At 43.1% G+C, this 27,589-nt stretch overlaps 1 protein-coding gene across 1 annotated transcript in view; it reads right to left on the bottom strand.

The window, feature by feature from the left end:
* Positions 1 to 25,908, bottom strand: part of znf521 (zinc finger protein 521) — a 41,607-nt gene extending 15,699 nt beyond the window's left edge. Inside the window, exons 1-3 of the mRNA XM_010785327.1 lie at positions 25,226 to 25,908; positions 18,265 to 18,321; positions 11,563 to 11,763 (exon numbers count right to left, since the gene is read on the bottom strand). Coding sequence (XP_010783629.1) covers positions 11,563 to 11,763; positions 18,265 to 18,321; positions 25,226 to 25,265 — 298 coding nt within the window. The 5' untranslated portion in view covers positions 25,266 to 25,908. The remainder of the gene's footprint in view (positions 1 to 11,562; positions 11,764 to 18,264; positions 18,322 to 25,225) is intronic.
* Positions 25,909 to 27,589: the final 1,681 nt, after the last annotated feature.

A 27,589-nucleotide genomic window follows, 5' to 3' on the forward strand; every position in this document is an offset into this window, starting at 1 on the left:
GGGTTGAAAGGGAAAAAAGCTTGCTTTTCAGCCTCTGTCTCAGAAATTCTTTTATTTCAGCCATGCATTAAGTAACCTCCCCACTGAGTTCTGCTCCCCTTCCTGGTGTGGATAAAGCCGTCCCTCGGGGGAGCCGCTGGTAATTTCCAGCTTCGCCAGAAACTCAGGTATTAGAAAAGACCGCTTGGGGACCTGCCACAATATACCTTCACAATTTCATACGCTCTGAAAAAGAGGCAGCCCCTCCTTCCCAGCCCACCCCCACCCTCCCAGTAAACCCCCTCGAGGGTCCCCAGTTCAAATTTCTGAAGTGCAGACAACGGGTGTATGTGTGGGGGAGGGGAGGGTGGTGGTGGGGGGCCCGTGGGACTGAGCACCAGCAATAGAAAATCCACTGCATAGAGGAGAAAAAAGCATTTCCTCTCTGGTCTGGCAGGAGTGCCTTTTTTCCCCTGGCTCCCACCAGAGGCTTTTTACAAAACATGTGTTGCTGACATGTTGACAGATTGCTCAGTGAAGTGTTAGGCGCATGCACACGGCTGGCCATTTAGGGGGACATGGCTTCCTACCCAACATCCTTTACCTGAGGCACCATGTTTTATACATCATCCCCCAAAGAAAAAAAGGAAACAATAAAAGGTAAGGGAGTTGCTTCCTTTGTGAGGAAAGCAGAATATCAGAGAGCGGAGAGAGACTGCGTATAATGCTGCCTTAGCTGAACTGCGGTGATGGGGAGGAGCAACGGAAGTGAGAATAAGGGAGGGAAATGGTTTCAGGCAGGAAAGGAGATAACGCGGAGAGGTGGGAAAAAAGAGCTCGAGGATGCATAGTTTGCTTATGTACAGCAGGTGAGCCTGTCAAACCAATAAGAAGCCCAAAACACCTCCTCTTTGTCCTCCTGTATGAAGCCACCAATAGCAGGCAGGACTGTGGAATCTGATCAAAGGCCAGCTTCCAGATCCAACTTTTGCTCCTATCAGGGTATCGACAGCACACGTCTTAATCGCCCTGCGGCTCCAAAAGTGCTGCCGTGGCAACAGGATGGAAATGGGGATCATAATGTATTCATGGTGCCGGCGACCTGGGGGCTGCGGAGCGCGCTCTCTGGGGACCGCACTTTACCCAGAGCCAGACGTGTCTGGGCAAAATCACTCCACACAAGACAGCAGTAGAATACTGAGGAGCCACGACAGGATGGAGGGAGGGAGGGATAGAAAGAAAGAAAAAGGAGAGGCAACGGAGACAGCCACGGATAGAAATGGGAGATGATAATCGAAAAAAAAGACAAAGAAGGGTAAGGACATTAGAGGTAAACAATATATGTTGAATGAATCCTAGTTTGAAGAAAAGAAAAGAGGAAAGGTTGCATCACTCCAGTTCTGAACTGAAACTTCAAACACAAAAGATCTGAGGCTTTCGGAGGAAAAAACAGGATGTGATTGGTGGAAATGGGCTTGCTGGGATGAGTGGCTCTACCTTGAGAAGCCTGATGCTGCTTGACCAGGTGGGTGGTTGGCTGGGAAATAAATTGCAGAGGAAATTGGTCTAGACTATCAGGGCCACAAAGAGACATGGCCCTTTGGCCACGGGCAAGGATGGATAAATGCCTGAATGAGAAAATGAACAGAGGGATAGAGAGGGGGAAGATTGATGGTTGAGCAGATGGATGGTTAGTTGGATTGAGAGTCCAGTTACCCACAACAACTCACCAATCCTATCTGCTCCTGAAAAATAAATGCTTACATTGAAGATTCATATGGCTTTTTTTCTTGGCTGAATGTAATGTGGTCTCTGACCCTTTCCATCCTAATGATCTCCCCCTCCTCCTCAAAAACACATTCTCAAACTCATGCACACCCACAAAAAAGGCTCACATGTAGAAACAAACAAAAAGCTATAGCCTGACCTGCTTTTCCTCAACAGGAGGGCAGCTACAACAGGCACCATGCCAGGTAAACATCCTCAAGCCTTGTGCACTCACTGCAGAGGGTAAAGCTCAATGCTGGAAACACTCTCTAAAATACAAGCAATAGTCAATTATGTTTAGGACTGCGCAGACATTCTTAGAATATATATTCCTCTAACATGGCCCTCCTGCTGTATTTAGAAATACAGAATAAAAAAAAAAATTTTTTACAGCATTTATATCAAGGTTTATTCTGTAAAGGAAGTCATAACACCCCCCCCTAGAGGTGATGATTCAAATGCATTAAGTCTCCCAAAATGAGAGGATTCACCTGCGGACTGCGGCGCATCCTACTGCACTAACTATCCTCCACACGTAGTACACCCTCAGGCATTCAACCTAGGGCCAAAGACAGCTCTCCTGTCTGTCTCTCCTCCTTCCCTTTAGCTGACAGGTTCTTCGACTGCTAAGCTCCAACACGGACTTCTGTGTTTGAGATGACTGTGCAGAACAATCAAGGGAGAGACAGAAAGAAAGAAAGCAAGAGAAGGAATGATGAACAGGGGTGAGCGATGGATCGCGGCCGAAGAAGAGGTAGAGAGAAACAAGGACATCAACAACTTGTTCTCACAGAGAGATGACCCCTGGCCATCCCGAGGCATCTGGTTTATCTAGCTGTCTGAGTAAGCCACGCACACACCTAATGACTCCAGCCTGGACCATGTCCCATAGGTTTTTTTATCCCGGATTACGGATGGGGAATGACAATGGGCTGGTAAACTACTGTGCCTCACGTCTAGGAGCTCATATCAGACAAGGAGTTGTCCATGATGAAAAGACAGGAGTGAGTTGAGAACAAGGTTCAAAGTTACTGAGAAGTTATGGAGTTAGCTTCTGAATAATATTTATGTAAGATTCATGTATCCTTAGGTTTAGGACACCTATATTTTTTAATGGTGCAGTACTGCTGATTTGTATGCATCATAAATGCGGGTAGTATATCTCAAACTGAAGCTCAAATATACCCATAACTCTGAGTTGCGCATTATGTAGGGGGCCAATATGGAGATGTAGTTTGGACTCTAGCCTCCATCTTTTTTTTCTCTCATGATGCATGGCGTTGCTGAACAGTCCTCAATCTACTTATGTGGTGGAGATTAGTAATCATCTAGGGTCTTCATATTGATGGCCAGGCTCAGCTTGTTTGCATATTTACTGGCCTTAGAGCCCAGTCGCCTGAGGTGAGAAGCAAATTACATTTCTGCTTACCCCTACGCTCACAACTCTCTAACACTCTTTCGATCCGTCGTTTTCACCTCCTTTTTTTTTTTTAACCCAACCTCGTTTCTCTTAACATGCTGATCAGTCATCTTGCGGTAAGCATCCTTGCCTGCCCTGGTTGCATCCGTATAGCGGTCTCATTTGGCTAACATCATCACAGCGTAATCTTGTTGGAGAGAGCAATCAGTTTACTTTGGAATTAGGTATTCCGTTGGCGGGCCCGGAGAGAGGGAAGGCTCATAGGGTTTAAAGGATGCAAACGAAAGCATGCTCTCCAGAATACAGTCCCGAGCCTGATTTGGTGATAACAACCCACACAGGCTCCATGTGAGAGTAATGAATGGCCAATGGGAGGCCTGAATAATAATGCAATTGGATTAAAATCCAATCACACGATGGTTTTGTATGTTGACTTTGTTTGTGGGGTATGTTCTACAAACCAAGTTCATGATGAGAAAGATGCATCATGCTTTGACTGGGGGCACATAATGTCCTAATATACACATTACTACTCTGTTTACTATGGCCCAATATCTCTTGGCTGTCAGTCCAGCAGTTTGTTGATCTGATTTTGGTGCACATGCATTGCATATAGAATAAGCCGGATAGCATGATGAAGTGATTGTAACAGTTGCATGTTCTTTGTGGTTTTAAAATCAGTAGCTTATTTAGAAAATGGTTACCACAGGTGGCATTTTACTATTTAAGGCCCTCAGGGATTTTAATCTCTCGTTTATCGCAGAGACACGTACCAAGCTGGCATGCTCGCAGCCTTTCACAGAATCCCAGCCACTCGTTGGGAGGCCATCTCTTAGGAGAGGCTCTCTGATCAAATCGATTGACTCCTCCAGGATGATCGATCAGCCTGGCAGGTTGGAGGTGGAATAGATTAGATGACCTTTACATTCTCAGTGGTGTGGACCCCCCACTGTCCACTGCTCTTAACATTAAGAGGAAATCTCTGTTTTACCTGACAGCACGGCTTTACGGTCAAACCATTACGTTCTGTACCGACACACAATGTTCCCTCTGCCAAAGCATAGTCCAGCTGGTGGCCTTGGAGACCTTAAACGACACCCATCCTGCCCATAAAACTAAATTTATGAACCCACCTTCGAGTCCGAAAATGGCAATTAGCACTAAAGAACAAGTGTGTTACTTCACATGATATTTGAGAATCCCTGTCCGTGTGGGTGGTTCGACTCCCTGTATCCTAAAGTATAGGAGCGGCTGTTCCACAGAACCCTATAGTAGCCCCGACCCGAACACTACCCCCTGGCCAACAAAAACAACCCCTGGGAGGGGTAGAGGAAAGGGGGGCGTAATGTTGAGTCAGTGATAGTGTAGCCCCAAAGTTTCTTAACCACAGTGGCTAGCAGGATGCCGTCACAGCTGGCTCCGCTCCTTCCTGTGGGCCCGCTCCATGGAGCTCAGCCTTCTGGGAGACATAAACCTGTCGGACTGGTCAATCTTTCCACCGCCCTCCATCTCCCTCCTTCCTTTCCTCCCATTACAGGCAAGTTGGGCAAAAGCCATCGAAGGAAAAAACCCTTTGGGGATCAATGTGCAGAACATTTCCACACAGACATAAAGTAAATCCTATGACCTTTTCATTAGGGAGTATTGACATGATTCAAAGGCCCTTAGGTATGTCTTTAAGGTGTCTTTGAATGAGGTACATCTTGATTGGTGAACTTTTCTTTGTCTCATAGCCATGTTACATCCTGTAGGGGCCTGGTCTGAATTATCCTAGGGAATCATTCCATTGAAAAGCTCTTTGGCATTTGATATGCTAATACCGAGTGTTAATTACAAAGCAAGTGTTTGTTCGTGTTAAGCATTTCATGCAATTGTTTATCAAATCAATCCAGTGCAAGTGAACGCTCATTTGCAACATAACACACCAGACAGGTGTTAAGGTGCTGTGTGATCAAAGAAGTTGGATTACTGCAAACAAAAGAGAGAAAAAAACCTTCATAAGATATTTGCATTTTTGGAGTATTCATATATTATATTACTTAAAGAAAAGTTCCAAATGAACCAACCCAAACACACCTGACTTAGTCCAGAATGTCCATAAAGTTTTTCAAATAGATTTTTGCCTTTTCTTTGTGCCTAGTTATGTTTCTCTGTATTTGCTTCATCATTATTCTGGTGAGCAGTCCCACGTTTGAAAAAGAAAAAAGAAAATCATTTGAATTCTGGGGACCCAGAGGAGAGTGAGCAAAACCCAGAGGTAAGATCCAAGCTCGCTCTCCGTGCCCTTCTGTTAGCTGCCTACCTGGTAAACATCTCCACGAGCTCCTTGCTTTCAAAACACGTCAACCGGTGCCCTATGTACTTTAGACTGGCCGGCCAAGCAGGAATTGAGACTTTATTTGTTTTTTTTACTTTTTCCTGTCTCTCTTCCGAACCACCGCACATAACCTGTCTGGCATTAATGATGTTGTTAATAAAATGCGGCTGGTCTGTGGGTGGATTTGCCTGGCAGGCCTGGTGCCTGTCCTTCTCAGAGATAAGCCCTGCTGGCCTTATCTACCTCCCACAGCCCCACCCAGCAGTGCCGTGCACTGGACACACAACCAGTCAACTCATCACTGGCTAATTACCACCTCTGACTGCCTTACAAAGCAGGCCTGGACTCACATCGCTGCTGCGGCTGCTAAGATTGGCTCTCTCCTACCTTGACTGTGTCTCTCTCCACTTCTTTGTCTTTTACCCTTCCCCCTTTCTATCTCTCCTCTTCCCATGTCTCTATATATTTCACTTGTCTCTCTTGGCTAGTTTTGTCCTCTTATACTCTATTCTATTTCCTCAGCCAACAGGCTATTCAAATATAAGTGCTGAGTTTTATGGCATAGTATTTTTCAACTGTCACTGAAAAAGAAATATGCAACAGCTACATTGTGGGTTGTCAGGTAAATCCTGTGTCTACCTTCCAGTATATGCCCTTCTTTTTGCAAAGGACTAATGGCATGTATGATACAGTTTCTAAGCAAGGGCTTACGCCATATGTGAGCTGCAGTCGGTTCAGTCTCATAGCTTGAGCAGGGCAGCCGAAGTCACTTGTGTTACAGAGGGAGGGAGCGGTTTCTTTTATTCAATTGTTTTCCACTTCCACGAGCGTGTGCCAAGGGGGAGGAAAGCGCCGGCTTAACACGCTCTGCAATTCAACACGGCCAGACGCAGTCCTATTAAGATTTAATGTGCCATTCTTCTGCTTGTGCCGCTGAAAAAGACTTGCAGGCTGAGGAAGAGAGTGAACAAAGAGCAGGCAGAGCCAGGGCCAGGGAGAGATGAAGAGAGTAAGAGATGCCGAGACAACTGCTCCATGCCAGGTCTTTGTCACTCGACTGAAGTCAGTAGTTTCAAAGGGATGCTACATAGTGTTGGGGGAAAATAACAACAATGTTGTTGATTTCGTTTTTCGCCCAGTCCTTGTAGTTGCAGGTGAGAACATGAGAGTATCTCTGTTTTGTCCATGTCACCCCTGCTATTGTGGCTACCTACTTAAGAAAGAGGTCGACTGGATGAAGTCACAGCATGTGTTTACCCTCTTGGGCGATGAATTATGTGTTGTCTAAGATACAAAGTGCAAGCACGCAGGTGCTGTGAGAGAGTGTGCACATGTGCCCGATATCATGTGTCTGTGTGTTTGCGGATGACTGATTGAGCAAGCAAGTACATGAGAGACGGAGTGTCTTAAAACTGGTTAATAACGAAAATTAAGGAGATGTAGTGTTGGCCAACATCAACTCTGCCATTAACACACAAACACAAGCAAACACACGGGCCCCTCTATTCTTATTTTTGATTGTATTTCTGCATAAAATGCAGTCCTCGTCTGACAAAGACCAATAAATACTTTATACAGTGCATAATGTGTGCGGTGTGAGCACAAGGGAGAGAGAAAGAGGGCGTCCTCACGAGGGCATATGCTTTGAATTCCTAATGACACTCCTGTTAACGTTACTGGCACTGTCACACAGAGAGAAAACGCACAGGGATGATACGCCGTGGAGTCAAACATCTACTTTAATACTCCCTTTCTGTCTCTGCTTCTCTTCCCGTCTCTACCTATTGCTCTCTTTCCCATAGACACTCACATACAACATGCCCCCCAGACAAACACATACACACAGGAAAGACTGAAGTCCAATTCTGAGAGCTCACTCTAGCATGAGGTCTCTTTTCAGTGGCTGCGTTGTGCCAGAAGTAGCTATTCTCCTCTGACCGCCTCTCCTCCTTTCAAAGCCTTGTAATCAGTGTGCTGCTCTTTGTACCAGGATGTCGCAAGACGCCCCGGCAAAAACACAGCAGAATTTCTGATGAACAGCAGTGGCTCAGAGTTCGGCTAATCAGGTCTTGCTCATGTCGCTTTCCTCTTATGTGAGCCCTTTTGAAGCGAATAAAGTCTTTGCAGTTTGGCACGTTCTTCTTGGCAGCCACAAAGCAGCTGTTGGATCAATACACAAAGTTAGATGAAAAAACCCTGTACAACCAATAGGAGCCCGTTGGAAACAGTTAGTAGAAAACATGGACTGCCAGGAGCCTGTTCATAGTTGAGGGTATGACTGAATGTTTCCATGCTGCTGACCCAACGACTTGATGCAAATTAATTCCTACACTTCAAACAAACATGCTGTGGTTTGGAATGGAAAGGGGAAACATATCAGTGGGTTTAAAGAAATTGTCTGGTTCCCAATCGCAGACAAATACTTCATATTAGAAATGTCTCTAAACTATTTCTATCATATTACCAACCTCTTCATTGCGGGGGGGGTCTTATTGTTTTTCACAGATATTAATATTTCATTTGTATTTTTCTCATAAATCTGAAATGTATTTTATTGAAGCCGAGTGCATTTTGCTATGTCTACAGGGAAGAAGAAGGGGGAAATCTACATAATATAAATCCATATATGGCCCAGTTATCGCTCCCTCTTTTTCAGTTGCACCCTCTCTGATTGATTCCTTTATCTGAGGGAAGCAGAAGACATGCTCTGTTTGCTCGCACAGTGGCCGGCAGGAAAACAGAGAAAGACACTTATTAAAAAGGTCATCTCACAGAGGGTTAAAATAGCAGGGCACGGAGCTCTCCGGGGGGAGCAGCCATGCCCCTCCTCTAGTGAAGGACACAAGAAAAAAAGGTGTTGCTCAAGGGAGCCGGACCCGTAATGAAAGAATGGCCACCAGGCTGACAGCCCATGTGTGCACTGGCCTATTCAAATACCTTCAGAGACACAGAATTGGAAAACAGACTGTGAAAGGCTTTGTGAAAATGCAATCTTTTGAAATAAACTCTCGGCTAGGTGTGTTATTTGTTTACAGTGTGGGCTAGCTAGTAAACACAAGTTAAAATGAGCTGAGGAGCAAGGTTGGCGAGTAATTCTGAGGGCATGTTTCCTTGCCTGCTATTGCAATCTCATCTCAAGCAGATGAACGTGTCTTGTGCCAACTGCGAACAAAAGTCAAACTGTAGACACCGTTTCTCTTTCTCCATGAACGATCAGTAACAACAACACGAGGGTGCACAGACATTACAGTGAGATAGTGAGACAAAGCATTCGTGAAGTGTTTTTTGGAAAGGCCTATGGAATAGCAGTGCCTCCAGCCTCCTGTCTCCTCCCCAGGGCAGCCTAAAGCCCTGTCGGCAGGATGCTGATCCCCACACGGAAACCTGATCCCAGCCATCCTGGAGCCGGAGGGGGGACGGGGGAGTGCTCTCCCCCCGTGGAGCCCCTCCACTTCTGCTCCAGAGTTAAAGGGGTGCTCTGGGGGAACATTCCTCTAGCCCTGCCCCAGCCAGCCTCCACTCTCAACTCTCTAGAGGAGCATTCTTCCAGCCCTGCCCTAGCCTTCACTGGGATCTCCTGGGGAGCATTCCTGAAGCCCTGCCCCAGCCCAAGACGGGCTCTCTGGGGACGCATTCCTGCAGCACTCTCTCTTTCTCTCTCCCCATCTCCCTCGCTCCCTTTCTCAGACTCTCGCCTTCCTCCGCAGTCCAGCATTAGCGCGATCAATAGCACCGATCGCATCAGGGACACGAGGCAATCCATACCCATGCGCTCCCTTAGCGCACTGCAGTGGTCACGACTTAAGTGCATGGAAAGGTGTTATACCTCTGCCAGACGGAGGGAGACAATGGCGGCCATTGATCGCAGTGACATGCAACATCTTTCTCTTTTCTCTCTGTCCATCGGGCGTGGTCGACTTGCAGCTAGAATCTGTTTAGACTTTCTGTGGTGACATTTGCGTTTTACAGTAGACGCAATGAGGCACAGAATAAACATGTGAAGCAGTGCGTTTATATGGCCATGTCTGGGTCTGGTAATACAGTATATAAACACTTTTGGGATATCGGCTGGGGGGGAAAGAGCTGAATTCTGACAAGAAACACGTCCATGTGAATTGGTTTCAGTCAAGCTCTGCAATTTGTTTACCAAAAATAAAACATTTGAAATTGTAGAAATGCAGGGTTTAGCAGGTGCTGGTTGTTGATTAGAAACTGGTTCTAATAAAGGATCCATCTGTGAGCAGAGACTTGATGTAAGGCAGATTAATTGGTCATGGATGTCTACATAATGCCACATAGGAAATCTCCTCCCATATTCCAGAGAATACACAAACACACACACTCACACATTCAAAGTACTTAGTATGCCATCTAGAAGTTTCTTTTCTCTCACTGTGTTTGAATACTAATAGTGTTTCTGCGCAATCACAATACCCTAATGGCAATTAGATTCTTTTGTTTAGTTTCCACGGGGGCTCTTATCCAAACTGTGTTTTTTTCATCATTGAGCAATTAAGAGTTATTTGTCCGTAAGATTGACATTTATAAAAGCCAGGCTTAATTATTGAAAAAATATGGCTGAGTCAGTCATGACCACATTACAGCGGTGCTGAACATAAAGAAGTTATCCCGAATCAAACACTCAACTGGTTGTCTTTAAAAATAATGTTAAGCACTGTTAGATCACCCTAAAAGTAAAATAATACCCTTTGTGTTTTTATTTCTTCCCAAACAGACTGTCCACATTTTTGTGCTGGCTTGATGGAATTAGGTGTTACATTTAAAAAAAAGAAAAAAAAAAAGGGTGACAGAAGGTGCTGCACTTAGTTTTGTTCAGACCAATGAATGCTGTTTTTGGATGACAGTAATGTGAAAGTGAACATTGCAATGATTTTCACACCTTGTGTAGACTGAGCGTCACTTTGAATTTGCACACACATGAGCAAACCGGAGGAACACATACATGTTAACAAGCATGCCTGCACATACAGTCTCTTTTACAATGGACATGCAGGCATTACTGCTTAAATGAACACCAAGACGGACAGAGTTCTGATTTGCACACTTATATACACACACAGAGAAACAAACATAGGACTTTGTTCCTAAGATTGTCTTACAGTTAATGGAAACTCTTTGTAAAACTCCTGGGATATCTACCCTATTATTTGTGGCTTGCTGATTGTGGGTTGTAAAATATGAAGCTGGGCTTGAATGTAAACAGAAAAGAGACTTGCCTAGATTTTCCATAACCAATGTTTAGGATTTGCTTTGAATAGCTTCTGTACTACATCAAAAACAGGATTGTTACATCGTAGCCTGTTCATATTCTGTTTCTAAACAACATAGTAAGTTATATGCCCATGTGCAACATTTGGAAATGTGTGTCAGGTGGTGTTTCTGAATGCGGGCCCATGAGGACGTGCAAAGGAGGACAGCAAGTCCAGGAGAAGCACATGGAAACCTTCAGTTCACATCATTAGTTCCGTCTGCCACCTTGTCATGATATTTATAGCACTATTCATCCATCAACAGTTCAATGACACAGTCTGCCAATGGCATCCTTCTCTTTCAGTCCCACTAGGTAATACTACTGCAGCTAGCTAACATTGGGACCAGTGAGGGACTTTCCTGGAGCGAGGATCTGTTTCCAGTTGGTGGTCTGGTTACTGTGGGACCTCGTAGCCACAAGTTACACTCGAGTGAAATGTTAGAATTAGTATAGCGCTTTGTAAAATGTTAAACTGAAACAGGCAAGGACAAAATGCACATACTATAAATACACACACGGTAGCCTACAGTGATGTATTATAAGGACACATGGAGGCATGTCACGCCTGTAGATATTGATGTACAGCACGTATAAATACTGTTCTATGTGTGTGAGGCCTGCATGTGTGTCTGTGATGCTGGAAATCTACCAAGGAAACTGGTAGTCTGGTGTTGTGCTCCCCTTGGTGCAGTGTACTAACACATAGTGTGGCATATTTTCTGGTGAAGGCATAGAGTGAGAGTGGGAGTGGGAGAAGAGCTGAGTGGCAGAGTGGAGGGGAGGCTCGGTGGGCTGAACGTTGTTTACCTGTCAGCTGGCATTGATTAATCTTGTGTTCGGTGAGATCGCTCAGCGACTCGAACACCTGCCGGCAGCTGTCGCAGCTGTGCAGCGCGGGCTCCTCGTCGTCCTCCTCTCCCTCTTCTCCTTCCTCTGGAGAGAGCAACCTCTTCCTCAGACGCCCGGTCTCACCATCCTCCGCCGCCCTCTCGAGGGCGCACTCTGGATCTGCCGAGACACAGGAAATGAGAGCACCACACAGTCAGAGGGGTGACCCACACAGTGAGGTACTACAGCTTCCTCTGGGTGACAATAAAATTGATTTCTAGACTCTGGATTTAATAAAAACAATAATAAAAGCTGTAATAAAAATGCAGGTTCAATTTGGGCTGCTGTAACTCAACCACTCATACCATAACAGAAGTGTTGGGCAGGTGAGGGTGAGATATACACAGACACACACACACACACACACACACACACACACAGTGGCACGATGCTCACACACACAGTAATCCAATCCACACATGCACACACACACCTTTGTTATTAGAAATGGTTTTACGTTGTGTTTGCCCTGCTTCACCCAAGCAAAACTTCAGTATATGAAACTAGACTGATGGGAATATGTGTAGTTAATAAATCCTGGATTGCAGTTTTGGCTCGACCAAAGAAATATGAAATCCTGCCAGTGAGTGCTGAATTGCATCAGTCAGCGTCTATCAAAGGAGACGGACCTTGCCATATTATCCACACATCTAGGCCAGAACAGTGGATGTATGGAGCGTAGCACAGTAAGACACACGAAAATGAGATTGGTGTGTGTTAGGCTGCCGTCACGACACACTTCCCTAAATTATTCAGCCTTGCTTGCAGGCAGCCGCGGGTCGCACACATCAATATTCTTCAATCCATCTGCAGTTTTGTCTCTTGTTGGCTTTGTGCTGCAGCAGTGCCAGGGGTGGGCGACTGAACCAGGACTAGGAATCATCTTTCAAGATAATCTGAAGTTCTTCACATGATGCTTAAATATTCGGACAACAAATCAAACCTTGCATTGTTCACTCACAGCACACCATTGACATCTTCACTCAGAAGCATGGTAAACGTGGCTTGCAACAGCATCTTACAAATAAGCAGCATGGCCTGCAGCCCTCTTTCTCCCCTGCTGTGACCATTACACTTCACAATAAGACTGATTAAAAAGCCATACTTACAATCAAACAATCATGTCACCCTGGTTTAGGCTTTGTGGGGGAGAAAAGCCTGTGCACTTTCCTGGCAGCCATTTTAAGCCCCACTGATGCAAGTGTTCCTCAGCTCGTCCTGAAACTCCGGAGGGGAATGGTAACAGGAAGCTTGTTTTTTTTTCGCCTGGCACACAGTTAACAGTGCATAAGGAAAAAGGTGTGTGTGGCACCGATGCGCGCAGGTGTGCGTATAAAGTGGGTGTCTATACAAAGGGGCGGCCATTTTAAGTCTTCCTTCAGTAGGGTGCTCTTAAACTGTGAAATTCCTTGAGGAAAGACGTTCCAGAACTCATCAAGGCCACCCAGGATTTTTTATTTTCCCCACTTGCGCCAAGTATTGATGTAACATCACACCCTCCATTGTCCTTCCCTCTTGGCGACTGAGGCTCTCGGAACATGCCCTCTAAAAATATCTGCACTGTGGTCCCCAGTGGGATCATGCAGAACAGAACAGAAGGTGTTTCAAGAAAATGAAAATCCCAACCCAATCCTCACAGATGCAGGCCTTTCCTGCTCTGGGGGGGAAACACTTCTGTCTGAGGCCAAAAGCCACACAATATAAACTAATGATGATTCATCCACAGACACAGAATTCACAATATGCACGTTTTTTTGCAGGTTGCCTGTAGAGGATGTTAAGACTTTGATATTTTTTTCCAATGGCCTTTATGAATCATTCATTTCTCTAATATTACAGCTCAGACCTGTCAGAATAACTAACTGATGGCTACATTTAAGCATTTAATGTTTTTGTCTGCAATAAAATATGCATTTACCAGTGCAGAATGCAGAAGCATTGTAATCTGTTATATTAGGTATTTTCAAATATTTTCAGAGAAATTAAATTCAACCAAAAATAAACGTTCTAACTTGTCTCTTAATTCATCTGACAAGTTTCAGCTGCAATTTACTGTACAGTAAATTCAAGCCGGGTCAGGGCTCCCGCCGAGCCCAGTGACCTCCTGTGCACCACAGTGATGCAGCGCTGGAAGTGTAAACTACTAGATGTTTGGGAGGGTTGAGGCAGAATAAGCATGGAGTGGGGGCTTGACACAGCAAGGTCACGTCCAACCCTGGGATTAAAGAGCCACGTCAATACTGAGGTTCCTGCGCCTCTGGGCCTCATACAGTAATCCATCAGATCAGGACATCCTCTTCTACCAGTCTCTACAGGCTGGACAGCAGATCAATACCAGCATGCTCGGAATGGCTGACAATCACATATGGAATATGGGGGAAAGATGTGTGGCATCTTGAGATTTTTTTATCATGCCTGACGTCCTTGTTAATTTTCTTAAAATCAGCTTGACAATATCGGTATGGCAGGTAAAGACAAGAGGGACCGCTGATCCATATTCTGATAAGGTCAGCTCGAAGTGAGATGATCGTAGCTCAGACTGAGAAATTATTCATAAGGGGAATAGGATGATGATGATGATGATCTGACTGAAAGGACACATTTTTAATCTTTATGGTACTAAAACTGCATTAGTTTTGAACTGATAAAATGTGGATATCTGAAGGGTGATTGACATCTTTATAGCCAAGTAATATCTGTCCGAGACCAAGTCCATCCATCATACACACACAGTGCAGTGACATTTATCATGCCACAACTTTCATCTTAGGAGTTGAAGAGTCCCCTGGACCCCCCACCCTTATATTATTGAATATTTCTGCTCTTAAATATTTATAACCTTTTAATTGATATTCTCCTCTCAGCTCCCTCAGCCCCACCAGGGACCCGTGGTCCCTAGCAGGGAAGCTACTTGTCCCCCCACTGTCTGGCCCACACACTGAGATAGGAGGAGACACTTGACCACAGGGAGAGGAGGAAGAGCATGGACGTAAAGGAATATTCAAAGAAAGAAAGTGGGAAAATTAAGGGGTAAAGCGCAAAGTCTGGCCATGCAGCAAAGCCAGAATTTAATAGAATAATGACCTTTGCAGTTAACGCTTACCATTAACCCGCTTTAACATTGCTGGAGGTTGTATGTCAAACATTAAGCTTGAAAATAAAATATTGATTTTCTAGGGGGCAAAGTGGTTGTTGGGTACTGAGATATTTGTTTTTGAATGCACCATGTGATGGGTGTCATGTGTTTTAAACTGAAATGTATTACAATCTAACCCCATAGTCAACCCAAAAACCTTTCGGTAGGGCTTGAAAGCACTGAGGGCGAAGTTCTCACTTGCCTGTAGAAACAAACTGCCTGAGTCTTTCGCTTGTGCAAAGAAAGACCTTGGTGTCAAAAACATCATTACCAACTCACCATCTCCTCATTTCTCCATCATTTCCCAGAGATCCTTATTCTAAGAAGCCCCCCTCCCCGGCAACCCAGCCTACAACCACCCACCCCCAAGTTCGAATTAAGAATTTATTTTAACCAGCAAGCAGCTTCTGTCGACACATGTTGGCGGGCCTGATCAAAGGTGAGTACGCTCCTTTATCAGAGTGAGGGAGGCTGTCAGAAATAGGAGGACATTAAGATTGAATAACCTTCACACGGTTGCCGGCACCTCATTATTTAAAAATCTAAAACTTCTGCAGAGCACCCGCCATATATAGGTCACACTACATTCTAATGCCACATGTGCCTCCGAGTGTATCCTCCTCTGTGTGGATGGGATTTGGGGCTCTCCACTTAGACCGTCACATCCACTGATCCCCCATCATTAAAGATTGTCATGATCTGACGACGTGGCTGTGCACTTGACACTTGCCAGATTGTTAACAATCCTCGTGAATTTGCATTGGGGGAGTCTGTGTTCATATGGTCGGTGTTATCTGATTCATGTCCCCCTGATTCCTATTAGGAAATAATTGCTGTTTAGTATTAGGGTGCATTGAAAGTAGTTTAGTAGAAGTATTAGTCATAAGTCATTTCACTCATGACAAGCTCAAAGTGATGACAAATGTTTCACACCGTGTTGTATGCATTATAATAATGAAGATGTTATAATGCATGCCGAGATAAAAATAAGAGCAGCACAGAGAAAGGAAAGGTGCTACACAATTACAGGTGGAGGAACAAACAATGACAACACGGAGAGCTCAACTTGAACGAAACAACACATATAATCACAGGAACGCAGTCAGTATCATCCAACATTCAAATGTCTACACCAAAAAGAGATATGAGCATGGAAAGGAGAATGGGAATCAAAGCCGTTGAATGAGAAACAACATTTGAACATACCAAATGTTCTCCTTCTATTTCTATGTCTCACTCGCGCTCTCACAGGGAGTGATAATATTGAACGGAGCGCCTTGCTATGCCATTAGTGCAGTAAAACATCAAAGGAAATGAATAATAGAGAATATGATTTTCTGAAGTGGTGGAGTGAAAGAGTCCTTTCCTCTTCCGGCTGTAGTGAGCCCTGCAGTACATTGATCTGCGGGCAGCCTCAGCCAGAGCCGGGTACGGCACCACTGCTATACACTACCCTACACTACGGCACCTTGCCACCCAGACACTCCTTCAGATCTCTCGAACACTTCTATTTGCCTCAGTCCACTCCACTTTGACAGAGCTGACACCCTCTACCAAAAAAAGAAAACAGCCTCAATCTGACATAGCCGTGAGCAAAAAAGAAAGGGATGTATATATAAGAGAGAAGAAAAAGCACGGAGCATGTGGTTATAATTACACACAAGCAGCGCAGTGGTAAAGCCAAGCTGCAGATCTTAAGCCTGCTCGACACACTCTGGGTAAAAAAGCGCACTGCCTCATTAAATCTCAGATATCACACTGTTCCTGCCCCTCTATACTATGCATAATACTGTCTATCTTTTAGAGGGCCTCTTTTGTTAGCATTTCTCCTTTGCCTTTGCTACATATCAAACATGAATGAGAAACAGGATGCTGGGCCTGCAGAACACTTGCAGAGTCACAGAAGAGCACAACTGGGGGTCTACTTATGAGGCTGATCTTGACACCATGTCTGATTAAGCCCTCGGCTTGTCAGGAGTCTAATGGCTGTTGTGGCCATGTCCGTCAAATTCATGAAAAGCAGGTAAGCTGTTCCGCTGCCTCTCAATTTGACATTAAAAGGGTCGGTGGGTAGTGGTTTAACTAGGAGGAGGAATTACTACTAGTTACGATTAGGAAAGTTGGAGGAGACTGATTGGAAAAAAGCAAGAGAAATCTCCCAGCATCTTAAGAGTGTACAGGCCACAAACAACACTTTTCACATTGACCATTCGACAAGCTGCATCCTGAGCGGGGGTTAAAAAATAAATCAGTCAGACGAAGTCAAATGAGGAAAGTGAGAAATTAATTTGTGCGCCCTCCTGATTTCTCCACAGGCAGACATCGATCATGTGGCGGCTGTCTCCCCTCACTCTGGAGATAGAGGCGGTGCAGGTATGGGGAGAGGGGAGATTCGTGTGTCTGAGGGGGTCGTTGTAATCAGGCACACTCATTAGCTCTACTTTGGCTCTGGATGACAGGAGGTCTCCGAGGCAAGTCTGCCTTTTATGCCCAGTCCTTCATCCCTTGGGCTGGGGTTAGAGGGGCAAAGGAGACTGTTTCTTTCCACAGAACCACCCACCATTGCCTATCAATACACATTAACTCAATGGCAGATAGATATCTACTTTTTAAAGAGATGAATGAAAATGTTAAAAAAAGAAATGACAGGCATATCGCATCAATTGGCACACCAAAGTGTGCATCGGTAAAACACGAGATGTATAATGGATAGCACCAGAGATCAGAAACTCCAAGAGGCCCGCAATTTAAGAATCTCAAATCCATATTTAAGTGTATGTCTGCAGAGAGTTCACAAACAAATACTGAAAGAATAATGCTGTAGTCATACGAAAAACCCAGACTTATTGTAGTGGTGCATGCTCCTGCATTTTGCACAGGAGCACTGCGAAAGCAATGGGTAAATGCTGGACTAATGTGGCAGCCTAGGAATATCCAGGGTCCCCAGCCTGCTGGGCAAAACCATCCATATCGGGTTTAAAATAACCACGCCTGAGACTTAACCTTTACCAGAGACAAATGAAATGAAAATATACAGTGTGGTGCATCAGGAGCAGGCTTCATTCATAGGGGGCTTTCTGCTAGCCTGACCTGAATTACCGCTCCATTCCTGGAGGGCCACTGTGAATGGCACGCGTGGAGACAGGACACATTCATCTGGGTAGCTCTATTCTACATCATACAGACGGTTGGGAAACAAAGAGTCTAAAAAAAAAGGCAGAACACAGGGACAGCTTTAAGCGCACCTGCATGTATGCATGCATGCAAACACACAAACAAAGAAGAGCTGCACCACTGTGCCCTTCGCGTAAACAAACACATGCAACCATGCCGTTTACAGTATGAAAACCTCAAAAACAGGAAATGCATAGTTTGTTTCATTCTAAACCCAACGGAAAATGTGCAGACAGACAGACACGCACACAGATCTAGAAACATGATCCACTTTCCAGCCGAAAATGATGAAATATGAAATGGAGCATTACCGCTTGGAATGGCAGTCTGCCCAGGACTTTGCTGGTCCTCTGTCACATTGTCTTCTACTGCCAGAAAAAGAGAAGGGGGAGAAAAAGAAGGAAAGAAACAGTTAACTGTGAAAAACAAGTTAGACACATTGAGATTTCCTTCTTTTTTATTATTTACGGTGGAGATTTTCTGTATGGAAAATCCAAGAGATTTCAACAGCTTTCGACAGCTCAACCTGTGGTTTGGGAATCCACACAAGCCTTTCATATGTATGAGGTTTGGCAACAAGGCAAACAGCCACCCACGTAAATAACATATTGGACTGGGTAATGACGTGATGAATTATGAACGTCTCCCATGAAACTTCCTCCCAACATCAACAGTGACCAAGGAAAAACACCTTGATGACTGCATGTGTAAGAAGGTTGTTTAGTCCGCCTAGGTTGGATTAATTAGGTGGGTATCAAAAACACGATTTGTAGATTCCAGTATAAATATGGACCTTCTTAAAGATGACTGTGATCCAATGTTAATACCAAAAAAATACATAAATTAGAGAAATATATATATATATATATTCACATTACGTGTTGTAACAACCAAAGTGGCTGCAAAGTGCTTTTTCTCCTTAACGGATGGCTGACAAAATAGTGACAGCCTGATCGGCACTGAAATCCGCTCATTAGGCGCATGGCAACTAAACCACTTTTGACTTTTTGACAACAGCATGGCCTTGAAAAACAAGACTTCTGTTTAGTAAAAGGAAAGAACCTTTTACATTGGAGTCTTTTTGGAAATGTTGAGAGTTCCTTGTGGCATGTCAAGTACGAGAAATGAAATGGATTTTAACAGCGGGAAGAGAACAAAAGAGTCTCCCACCTGTTCCATGTAAAATGAGGGTCTCACTGAGGACTTCTTACGCCTCTGCGTTCCACCCCTGCAGTTGAAATGCATTCTCCATTATGTCTTTTCTTTCTAGCCTTTCATTTTCCTGGGCAAAGAGGAAGGGGGAGTCTGACAGGACCTCCCAGTAGGGGAGTGTGGCAGTGACTGCCAAAGCAGAAACTGGCGCACTTTTAAAATCGCACAAAATATCCTGTACTTTGCATAATTAAGGCTGGATCCTATGGTGGCAGAAGCCCCCTCAGGGGAGTAAGAGTCAGTGTCAAGCAGGGTGTCAAACCTCAGTGAAAAATGAAGAGGAAAGTGTTGAGCTGTTTCTTATGAAGATTGAAAACGACGGAGGCACTATGTTTCGATGTCAGGCCTTGTCCAGCCAAAACCAATTTCCAAGGAAATTTGTATGAAAAGCTTTTATTCAAAATAACCATTGTAAATAAACTATTCACTCAATGCATATGAGAATGTCTCCGAATGGAAATATTTCCCTTAGAAACTATTATAATTGATGTACACAAAAAATATGCTAAACAAACTTTCATGGGTCTGGCAATTAATTAACAAAATCAATTAAAAAAAGTGATGGAATAGACATAGTCGGACGGCATGGAGTCATATCCCTCGGAGCCACCATAGAGAACTGCATTAGCCAACACAGAATCATTGTCCTTTTTAAAGGAGGCCTTAGTGACTGACGCCCTGAGAGTTTAATGAGTTTCTCCAGCACTGTTGAGCGCCTTGCATCTAGGATCATTTAAATGGGCTAGGGATGGGGGTCCTAATAAATCCCCCATGGTTCCATCAGAGATTGGTGGGGGGAGCTGGAGTTTTTGTTTTGATTACCGTCCCTGTTGGTGAGATGAGGGAGTTCATGCAGAAAATTCTATTTCACAATGCCATAAGAACTTAAACATTACAGCCGTTTGCAGTGATTTGTCACCACTGTGAACTTATTAAAAGTTTTGTCGTTTAAAGTAAACAACTTTCATCACAGCGCAAAAAATCCTTTCATTTGCACCTGTCTTCTAGATAATTAATAGCTACCTAGGAGCGATCATAGAGGGTGAGCTGTCAAGTAAGGGCAGACTCCTGTGATGTCTCATACTGGCTGGACATTTGATCAACAATCAGCACAGTGAAAATCAAATAGCTGGACAGTTTTAATTAAAAAAAAATCTGAAGCTGCGTGCACTACTTAATGACAATGACTTCAAGTGAATATAACTCAGTCCACATTGTTGTTAATGCATCACTGCTATCAGTTAATTAATGTTTGACAAGGTACGCTATATCACTCAGTCAGTGACAAACTGTAATCACGCTGCTAGGTTTTGTTGATACAATACCAAACACACATGGGAGCATTTCAGCACTGCTCCTTTGATTTTCAAAACGCGGAGCAGCAAAGACATAATCCCACAACAAGTGGCAGAGCATTAAAAAGGCCACTAATTAACACACTGGCCACACACAAAACTAAACGTAGAGTAACCGTCATTATTTAGAGATTGACAATCCCCAAGACAGGACATTTCCTTTTTAGGGATGAATTCATTTTCTACAGATAAGGGAGCAAAAGAAAACAAGACGCGAGTAAAAAAACTAAATAATATGAAATTACGAAAAACAAAAACAGATTGATCTCCACAAGCACAGCCAGTGATACATCACACCTGCATACGACTAATGATTTAATAGACATGAATAAGCAAAACATGACAAACTCTCAGCAGCTTGGACCTTTCCTAATCCATCAAATGAATTCCTGCTGTGTAGGAGAATGGAGTGAAGAGCGTGTATATGTACGTGCGTGTACAATTACTGTACATTCTTGGGGTTTTATTTGTGGATCGCTACGTGATTCTGCGTGCGTGCACACGTGTGTGTGTGTGTGTGAGTATTTCGCAGCACTTTTCCGACATAAAAAAAAAGCCCTGAGTGTGTTCCTGGATATGCTTGACTCATCTGCTTGGTTACAGCCAGCTTGGACGATACAGTGCCGAACACAATGGCTGTGTAATCCGCCCTGACTGACCGAGAAGGAGACGCTCGCCACAGGGACTACAACTCAATTTAGCTCAGGTCAAGAGGTCAACCCTCCTCAATTAGGGCCGGGAAGGGAGGGAGGAGGACACACACTGCACATGAATAACTTTCTTAATGAGCATTATTTGAACTGGTGATTAGTGTCATAAATAATTTGCAATAAAAGGGGGCATGTTAATCACGTTGCATAATATTATTCATCCTACAAATATAGCCTTGTACTATAAGCAAATCATAAGAGCAAAGAAATGAACTAGTAGCAATCAAGAAATTGTCATGAATCAATAATCTCATTATGCGATTATTGCAAATATAGCTTCCAAAAATTATGAATGCTATTCATACAGGAAAATGGGACAGATTAAATAAGCCTAGCAACATATCATTTTATTTGCAGCAGTGGTGGAAATCAATCATCGTCTCTGAATCAGAACTGTTTCTCCATGTGGCAGACAATCCATGACAACAAGAGAGACACATGCCATGGAGTAAGGAGAGATATCGGCCAGCTCCCGCGACACCCAGTCCAACACACTGAGCGGCATGTCAAGAGCACTGACAGCCGTGCTAATGGGATTTTTCCATGGCTCCATCATAATTTCCTTAATGATAATACTAACCATATTTTTGTGTCACATTAGAAAAGTGTTAATGGGTGTTATGCCACAGATCATTAATTGTGAACAGACTGGAATACTGCAGCTTCCAATAAACTAAGATGACGCAACTGTTAATAGACATTTTAACAGGGGAGAAAAAAATAGAGCTGGATGTAATATGTTCATGCGTTTTAATCGTTCAAATTAACAAGAGGACTTTATTACATTTATCATTAAACAAACTCAATAGAGTGTTTATTTAAAATAAGGAGTCAAATTAGTTTTTGAGTAGTTCTTTGACAGAAATATTTGCTCTTAAAAGTATCCATCACACTTTTTAGTTTCACAGGCCTATGCTTAAAAAGAGTTAAGAGAAAGCAGTTGTGTATCTGTGGGCGTAACTTAGACTGTTTATTTTCAACAAGATAAAAACCTTCAAATTATGGGGAAAAATATATATTTATACATTTCATTTTTATCATATTTAAAAAGCTGTTTTATTCACCAGATACAAAAGGGAAAAAAACATCTAATCTATTTATGTATGAGCAGAGGAATTTTAACATAACAGACTATCGGGTTAACTTAATTTTTTTAAAGGCCTTACCCATATTTCATAAATAAACAGAGATTTTATATTTTTAAGTTTATATAAAAATTCCTTTCAAGTTTTTAGCCAAGCAAAACTAACTCATGTGGCGACAAATTGCAGCTCCTCAAAAACATTAAATATTTAAGGTGTACATGACACAGCGCTGATTTCCTGACAACCTCTATACTTAAAGTAAATGGCGCAGAAAATATATTTATATATGCGAATGACAGATCTGGAAACATCCTGCACAGCCAATAAACACATCAGGTTTAAGACTGTCATTTGTGCTCCAAATGAAAATATCAACCCAGCCTCACATTATTCAGGAAGTGCTGTAGGACAGGCAACGTGGCAGTCATCACACACATACAGTACATGAAGGATTTGGAGAGAGATCCTCCTTTCTCGCTGCTCACCACTGACTGAGGCAATGTGCTGACCCAAAGCCTCAGCACATCAAAACAAAATTACAATGTGCCTACAGTTGAGAAATGTAGAAGGCTCAGGATTGAGTAAATGTCAGTGGCTAGGGTGAAGTGTTTGCATATAAGCGAATGATGTATGGTCTTGTCCTGTGCCATTTATTCCCCCAAGCAATAACGTAGCCGGATCTGTCTCTCAGACTTAATTGAAACGGGACTTGTAATGTTGCCCTTTTCCTCGATGGGACCAAAAACCTAACCTCTGACTCCCACAAGCAGCCAATACGGAGGAAGTGGGTGTGTTGGGGTACACAAGGGAAAAAGAGTGCCAACTGTCACAGCATTATTTTCTCATCTCCTCTGCATACACTCCATGTCTCAACTATCCACACCAGTCCCTAAAACGCTGCCCGTTCTCTACCTTCCCTCTATTTTTTTAATCAGCACCACTCTTTATGTTCCCCTTCCGCAGAACAACGTGTTCTTTTCGCACAAAGAAAAACACAGTCCACATTGACCATTGCCTCTAGTCAGCAGACGACAACCTATAAAAGTGAAATCTGAACTCTGCAACTGTGTTCTGTTTGTGAAAACATACAATATGTGCAGACACAGGCTCACATGAGGAACACTGTAAAAATGTTCTGCCACAAATTTAGAGATATCACTTTTTTTATCAACTAAATATATATGTTTTTAAATTTACAAATAGAATGAAAACTCCCATCTTTTGCAAGCAATAGTGGAGAATCAAGTGTCAAGCAACTTCTTTTTCTTTTTTAATTACAAGGAAAGTTATTGTGGACATCTGTATAAGTGTAATTCTGTCCCAGAGGAAAGAGATAGACAAAGAACAATAAATAACATCTGTTTGGCCTTCCTTGGGTCTGATCCAAAACAGGGAAATATCTATGACGTATCTGCATTTCTGCTCCGCTTCGGCAATGGGTATGAGGACATAAAAGTCGGAGTGTTTTGTGCATCATATTTTTCCAATTTAAAATTTTACTGACGATAACAAAACAAACAATGTCATCACACTGACTTGATTTGCATGCTGATTTTCTCTCTGTCTTTCCCTCTCTCTCGCTCACAAAGATATACACAAATCTTGACAGATGTTCCTCTGAATTCACACACATACACACTTGTAGCATGTAGGTCTACTTACAGGAGACGATTATATCTAAGTGATGCGTCTTTTGAGAATAGCAATTGTCACACTAACGAACTAACAAAAAAAAGCAGTCAATGCCAATCTGGTCTAAGAAAATAAGGAGTCTATGTATAGAGCTGTTTACTGTGAAAAGAGCAGTGCCGGTGTGGAAACAGAATGTGACAATTTTGAGATGTGCATCCACTCACATTTCCACCCTCTCCTGGGTATTGATTTAAAATGGTGGCTGCATGAATGTACTACCGCAGACCATGTAATCTTCCTTTGAGATGAAGACTTCCGAGAACGAAAGGGGAGAGAGAAAAGGGGTCCACAGACCACAAGCTGGGAATGTGAAATTGTGGACAATTATTTGCTGAGCAAAATACAATGCCTGCCAGATGAACTGGAGCTCAACCTCCAAACCCCAGCAGCTCCCCCACCAAAATGCTACGGAGAAAAGTAGTGTGTGAATATGTGTGCGCTCATGCATGTTGCTCTGTCTCAATTTCCCACTCCCTCCCCCCTCTCATACACACATGTACCCTCAGACACAATTGCATGGTCGAATTACCAGCAGTCAAACTATTTCAAAAATGACAGAAAAAGTAACAAAGAAAAGGAGAAAAACAACAACAAACATCCACATTTTCTGCTCTGTATATCCTGACATGCTGTACTGAGATTTGATATGAGATATACAAATGATAAAGTTCCGTTTTTCTCAAGCTTTAACTGACAAATGCAGACGTATACAACTTTTTAATGAACGTGTCCAATTAGCACTCAACATAACCACTAATTTCTCTTTTAACTATTGTTCACAGACATATCACAGCCCTCCCTTTCCCCAACATATAAAATGTTTCCTCCTTAGTTTCTCAGACAGGGGGGTCACGTGATTCTGCACCCCATTCCATCAGACGGCTTAAGTTCCGAGTAGGAGCGTCTTTAACACATCCAGATGTTTGCCAGCGTCGCGCTGCACTGTTGCTCTCTAAATTATCAATGCCCTGCCCTTACACTTTAACTATCATTACAATACAGTCTGAACTGTAACCGACCAGCATTCCCCCGGTGCCATGTACGTAAATGCAGTCGATCTCATGCGCAACATTAGAAGAAGAACACTTCGAAATGCGTTTTCTTTTCAAAAACAGTTTCATTTCAGTGAGCGATAAGTTCAGTTCATGATCGTCTAGACTTGTCATCACCTTAAAATAAAATGTTCTGAGAGCCACCAAACATAGGCTTATCACTTACCTTTCAGTGATCTTGGTTTAGCTTGCTTGCGGCGCGACATCCTATAGAAAACGCTGAAGTTGCTCAGTTTCTGTCTGATAATGTGTGCACGGGATAGTCTAAAGATGTAGTCTCTCTAAATTCCACTGACCAAAATCGCGGCTGCCTTTTTACCATTACAGAAAGATGCAACTTAGCCCTTGCCGTGCGCTCTAAACACGAGTTTGCTGTTATTTAGTGATGAGTAGGTGGATGTTATAAAATCCAATTACCCCGATCGGTATAGACGACTCTATTTAGTTGAGCTGGGTATCGGGAAAAGTGTGAGAATACGGTAATCCCCGTCATGCGCTTCCATCTCCGGGAAAACACACACGCGTGTAGGCATGTTCGTTTAGAAATAAAAGCGTAATATTTGCCTTTCGCATCTCATCTCAAATGCATCCGCGTGAGAAAGACATCAGCAAAACGCCTCCTGTGAGAGTGCAAAAAAATTGCAACAAAACCAAAAAAAAGGAGGAAAAATGATAATAACACTTTTCACTTCATATCCACCTAACAGCAACAAAACTATTATAGACTGTTCCCTTTCTCACTCCAGTCAGCTAATCATGAATTAGGTTCGGAATCTGATCTAAGTCTACGTCTAAATTGCTCTTAAAAGAGGATGAAGAAGCAGAGAGAAGATGGAAGCTCCCTCCTCATCACAAACCTGCAAGGTCTTGGACTGCGCTGTCGCTCCGGTAGTCCACATAATAATGGAAAATGGAAGCAAGGCCCCCAAAGCCATCAGGATGGCTCCAGAGGGGGCCCCTACCCCGCAGGGACTCGCTCTGTACGTAATCACTGAGGAAATCATTGTCAGCCTGCCTGCACTCACACACAGACAGAGAGGCATGATTAAAATCCTAGGGATCACGGCAAGATGCGGAATGCTGGATCTGCTGGTCCCCGGATCCGGAGTCGAACTCTAAACCCAAAGCCGGCTTGCTCACCCTGGCGTCTCTGCCTCAGCTCGCCGACGGCCACTCTCCGTCTACGGCAGACGGACTGGTCCCCCTTCTGGTAGAAATGGTTAAGCAGAAATACGTTTTCTGTGTGACTGTTGACATATGTGACATGCAATGGCACGCATAGAATTTTAAATGAAATGTATTTTTTTAAAGACGGAGGTTTCTTCTTTTCATGATTATTGTTCACTGTGAAATAGATTGCTATATTGTATGATCTTAATTATTTCAATACTTAGTATAATAATTACTTTTTATAAAAAAATATCATATTTTTTCCGATTGGAAATTATATATTGATTATTTGTGGATCTTTCAAACAATGCCTCTTTCTCTTTGATATTATTATTATGTTGGATTATTATAATTTTTTTCAATTATTATTATATTTTCTTGTTTTTATTTTATAAAGTCAGTACTAATCATTCGAAATATAGTTTAGGTTAATGCAATTTGATACACTTCAGCCTGCAACTTATGAATTCATTTCATTAGAACACATATTATTAGGTAAAAAAATTAACAAATAAATAAAAACAAGTTTTTCCGGCTCTCTCTCTCTTACACACAACGGTGCATTGGAATACACTGTCACCTGCACAGAGATATCCAGACCCCATGCTGCCCCTGCTATGTGAAAATGAGAGGAGTCCTGCGGTGGACTTCTCACTCTGCACTCTGCCCCTCCGAAGCCTGGAGGTAGCCCCATCTAAAAATCACAGTCACGAAACAGCTTCTCCCACTTCCAATGCATTTCTATTCTCTGATTCACAGAGACAAATGTAGGAGGTGATTTTTTTTTTGCTGCACACCTTTAGGGAAGGAGAGAAACAGTCGATAGGGCAACTCCCAAACACAGGCTGGTGTGGAAGGAGAAAATTAACAAGAACCTTTGATAGCCTTTACTGGAGCTGAATTTAACTTTGCTAAAGAAAATTCTCCACAGAAGTTAACCAAAACTATAAAAGTTAATGATGTGAGTATATAATAAAGCTGCTCTTATTCTATAGGGTATTCCAATCTTTTACTTTGGAGTTCATAATGAGGCCATATAGACATCTAAGGTAATCACCTACAGAAGTACCAAGTAATAAATGTAATAGAAAATTCTAGAAAGCTACAGAAGAGGCATCTATTAGCTGACGGTCATAATTAGCCTCTTATTTTAAAGAGGGCTTGTTATTTTGCCTCTTCTGTCTCTGATCAGTGGCAGATGTGAGACTTAAACTTAATAAAGGAGAACTTATGACCTACATATGATGTCAAGGCTTCAATTCTGTTTCCTCAATTTGGGTCCCGTAAATGTATCTACACTCTTGCTTTTCAAATTATTTCCCCACCCACAAGCTGCCAGAAAAATGTGTGGAAAAGATCA

This window comes from Notothenia coriiceps, unplaced genomic scaffold (genome assembly GCF_000735185.1).
Source record: "Notothenia coriiceps isolate Sejong01 unplaced genomic scaffold, NC01 NC01_scaffold00027532, whole genome shotgun sequence".
In the NCBI taxonomy this organism is placed as follows: domain Eukaryota; kingdom Metazoa; phylum Chordata; class Actinopteri; order Perciformes; family Nototheniidae; genus Notothenia; species Notothenia coriiceps.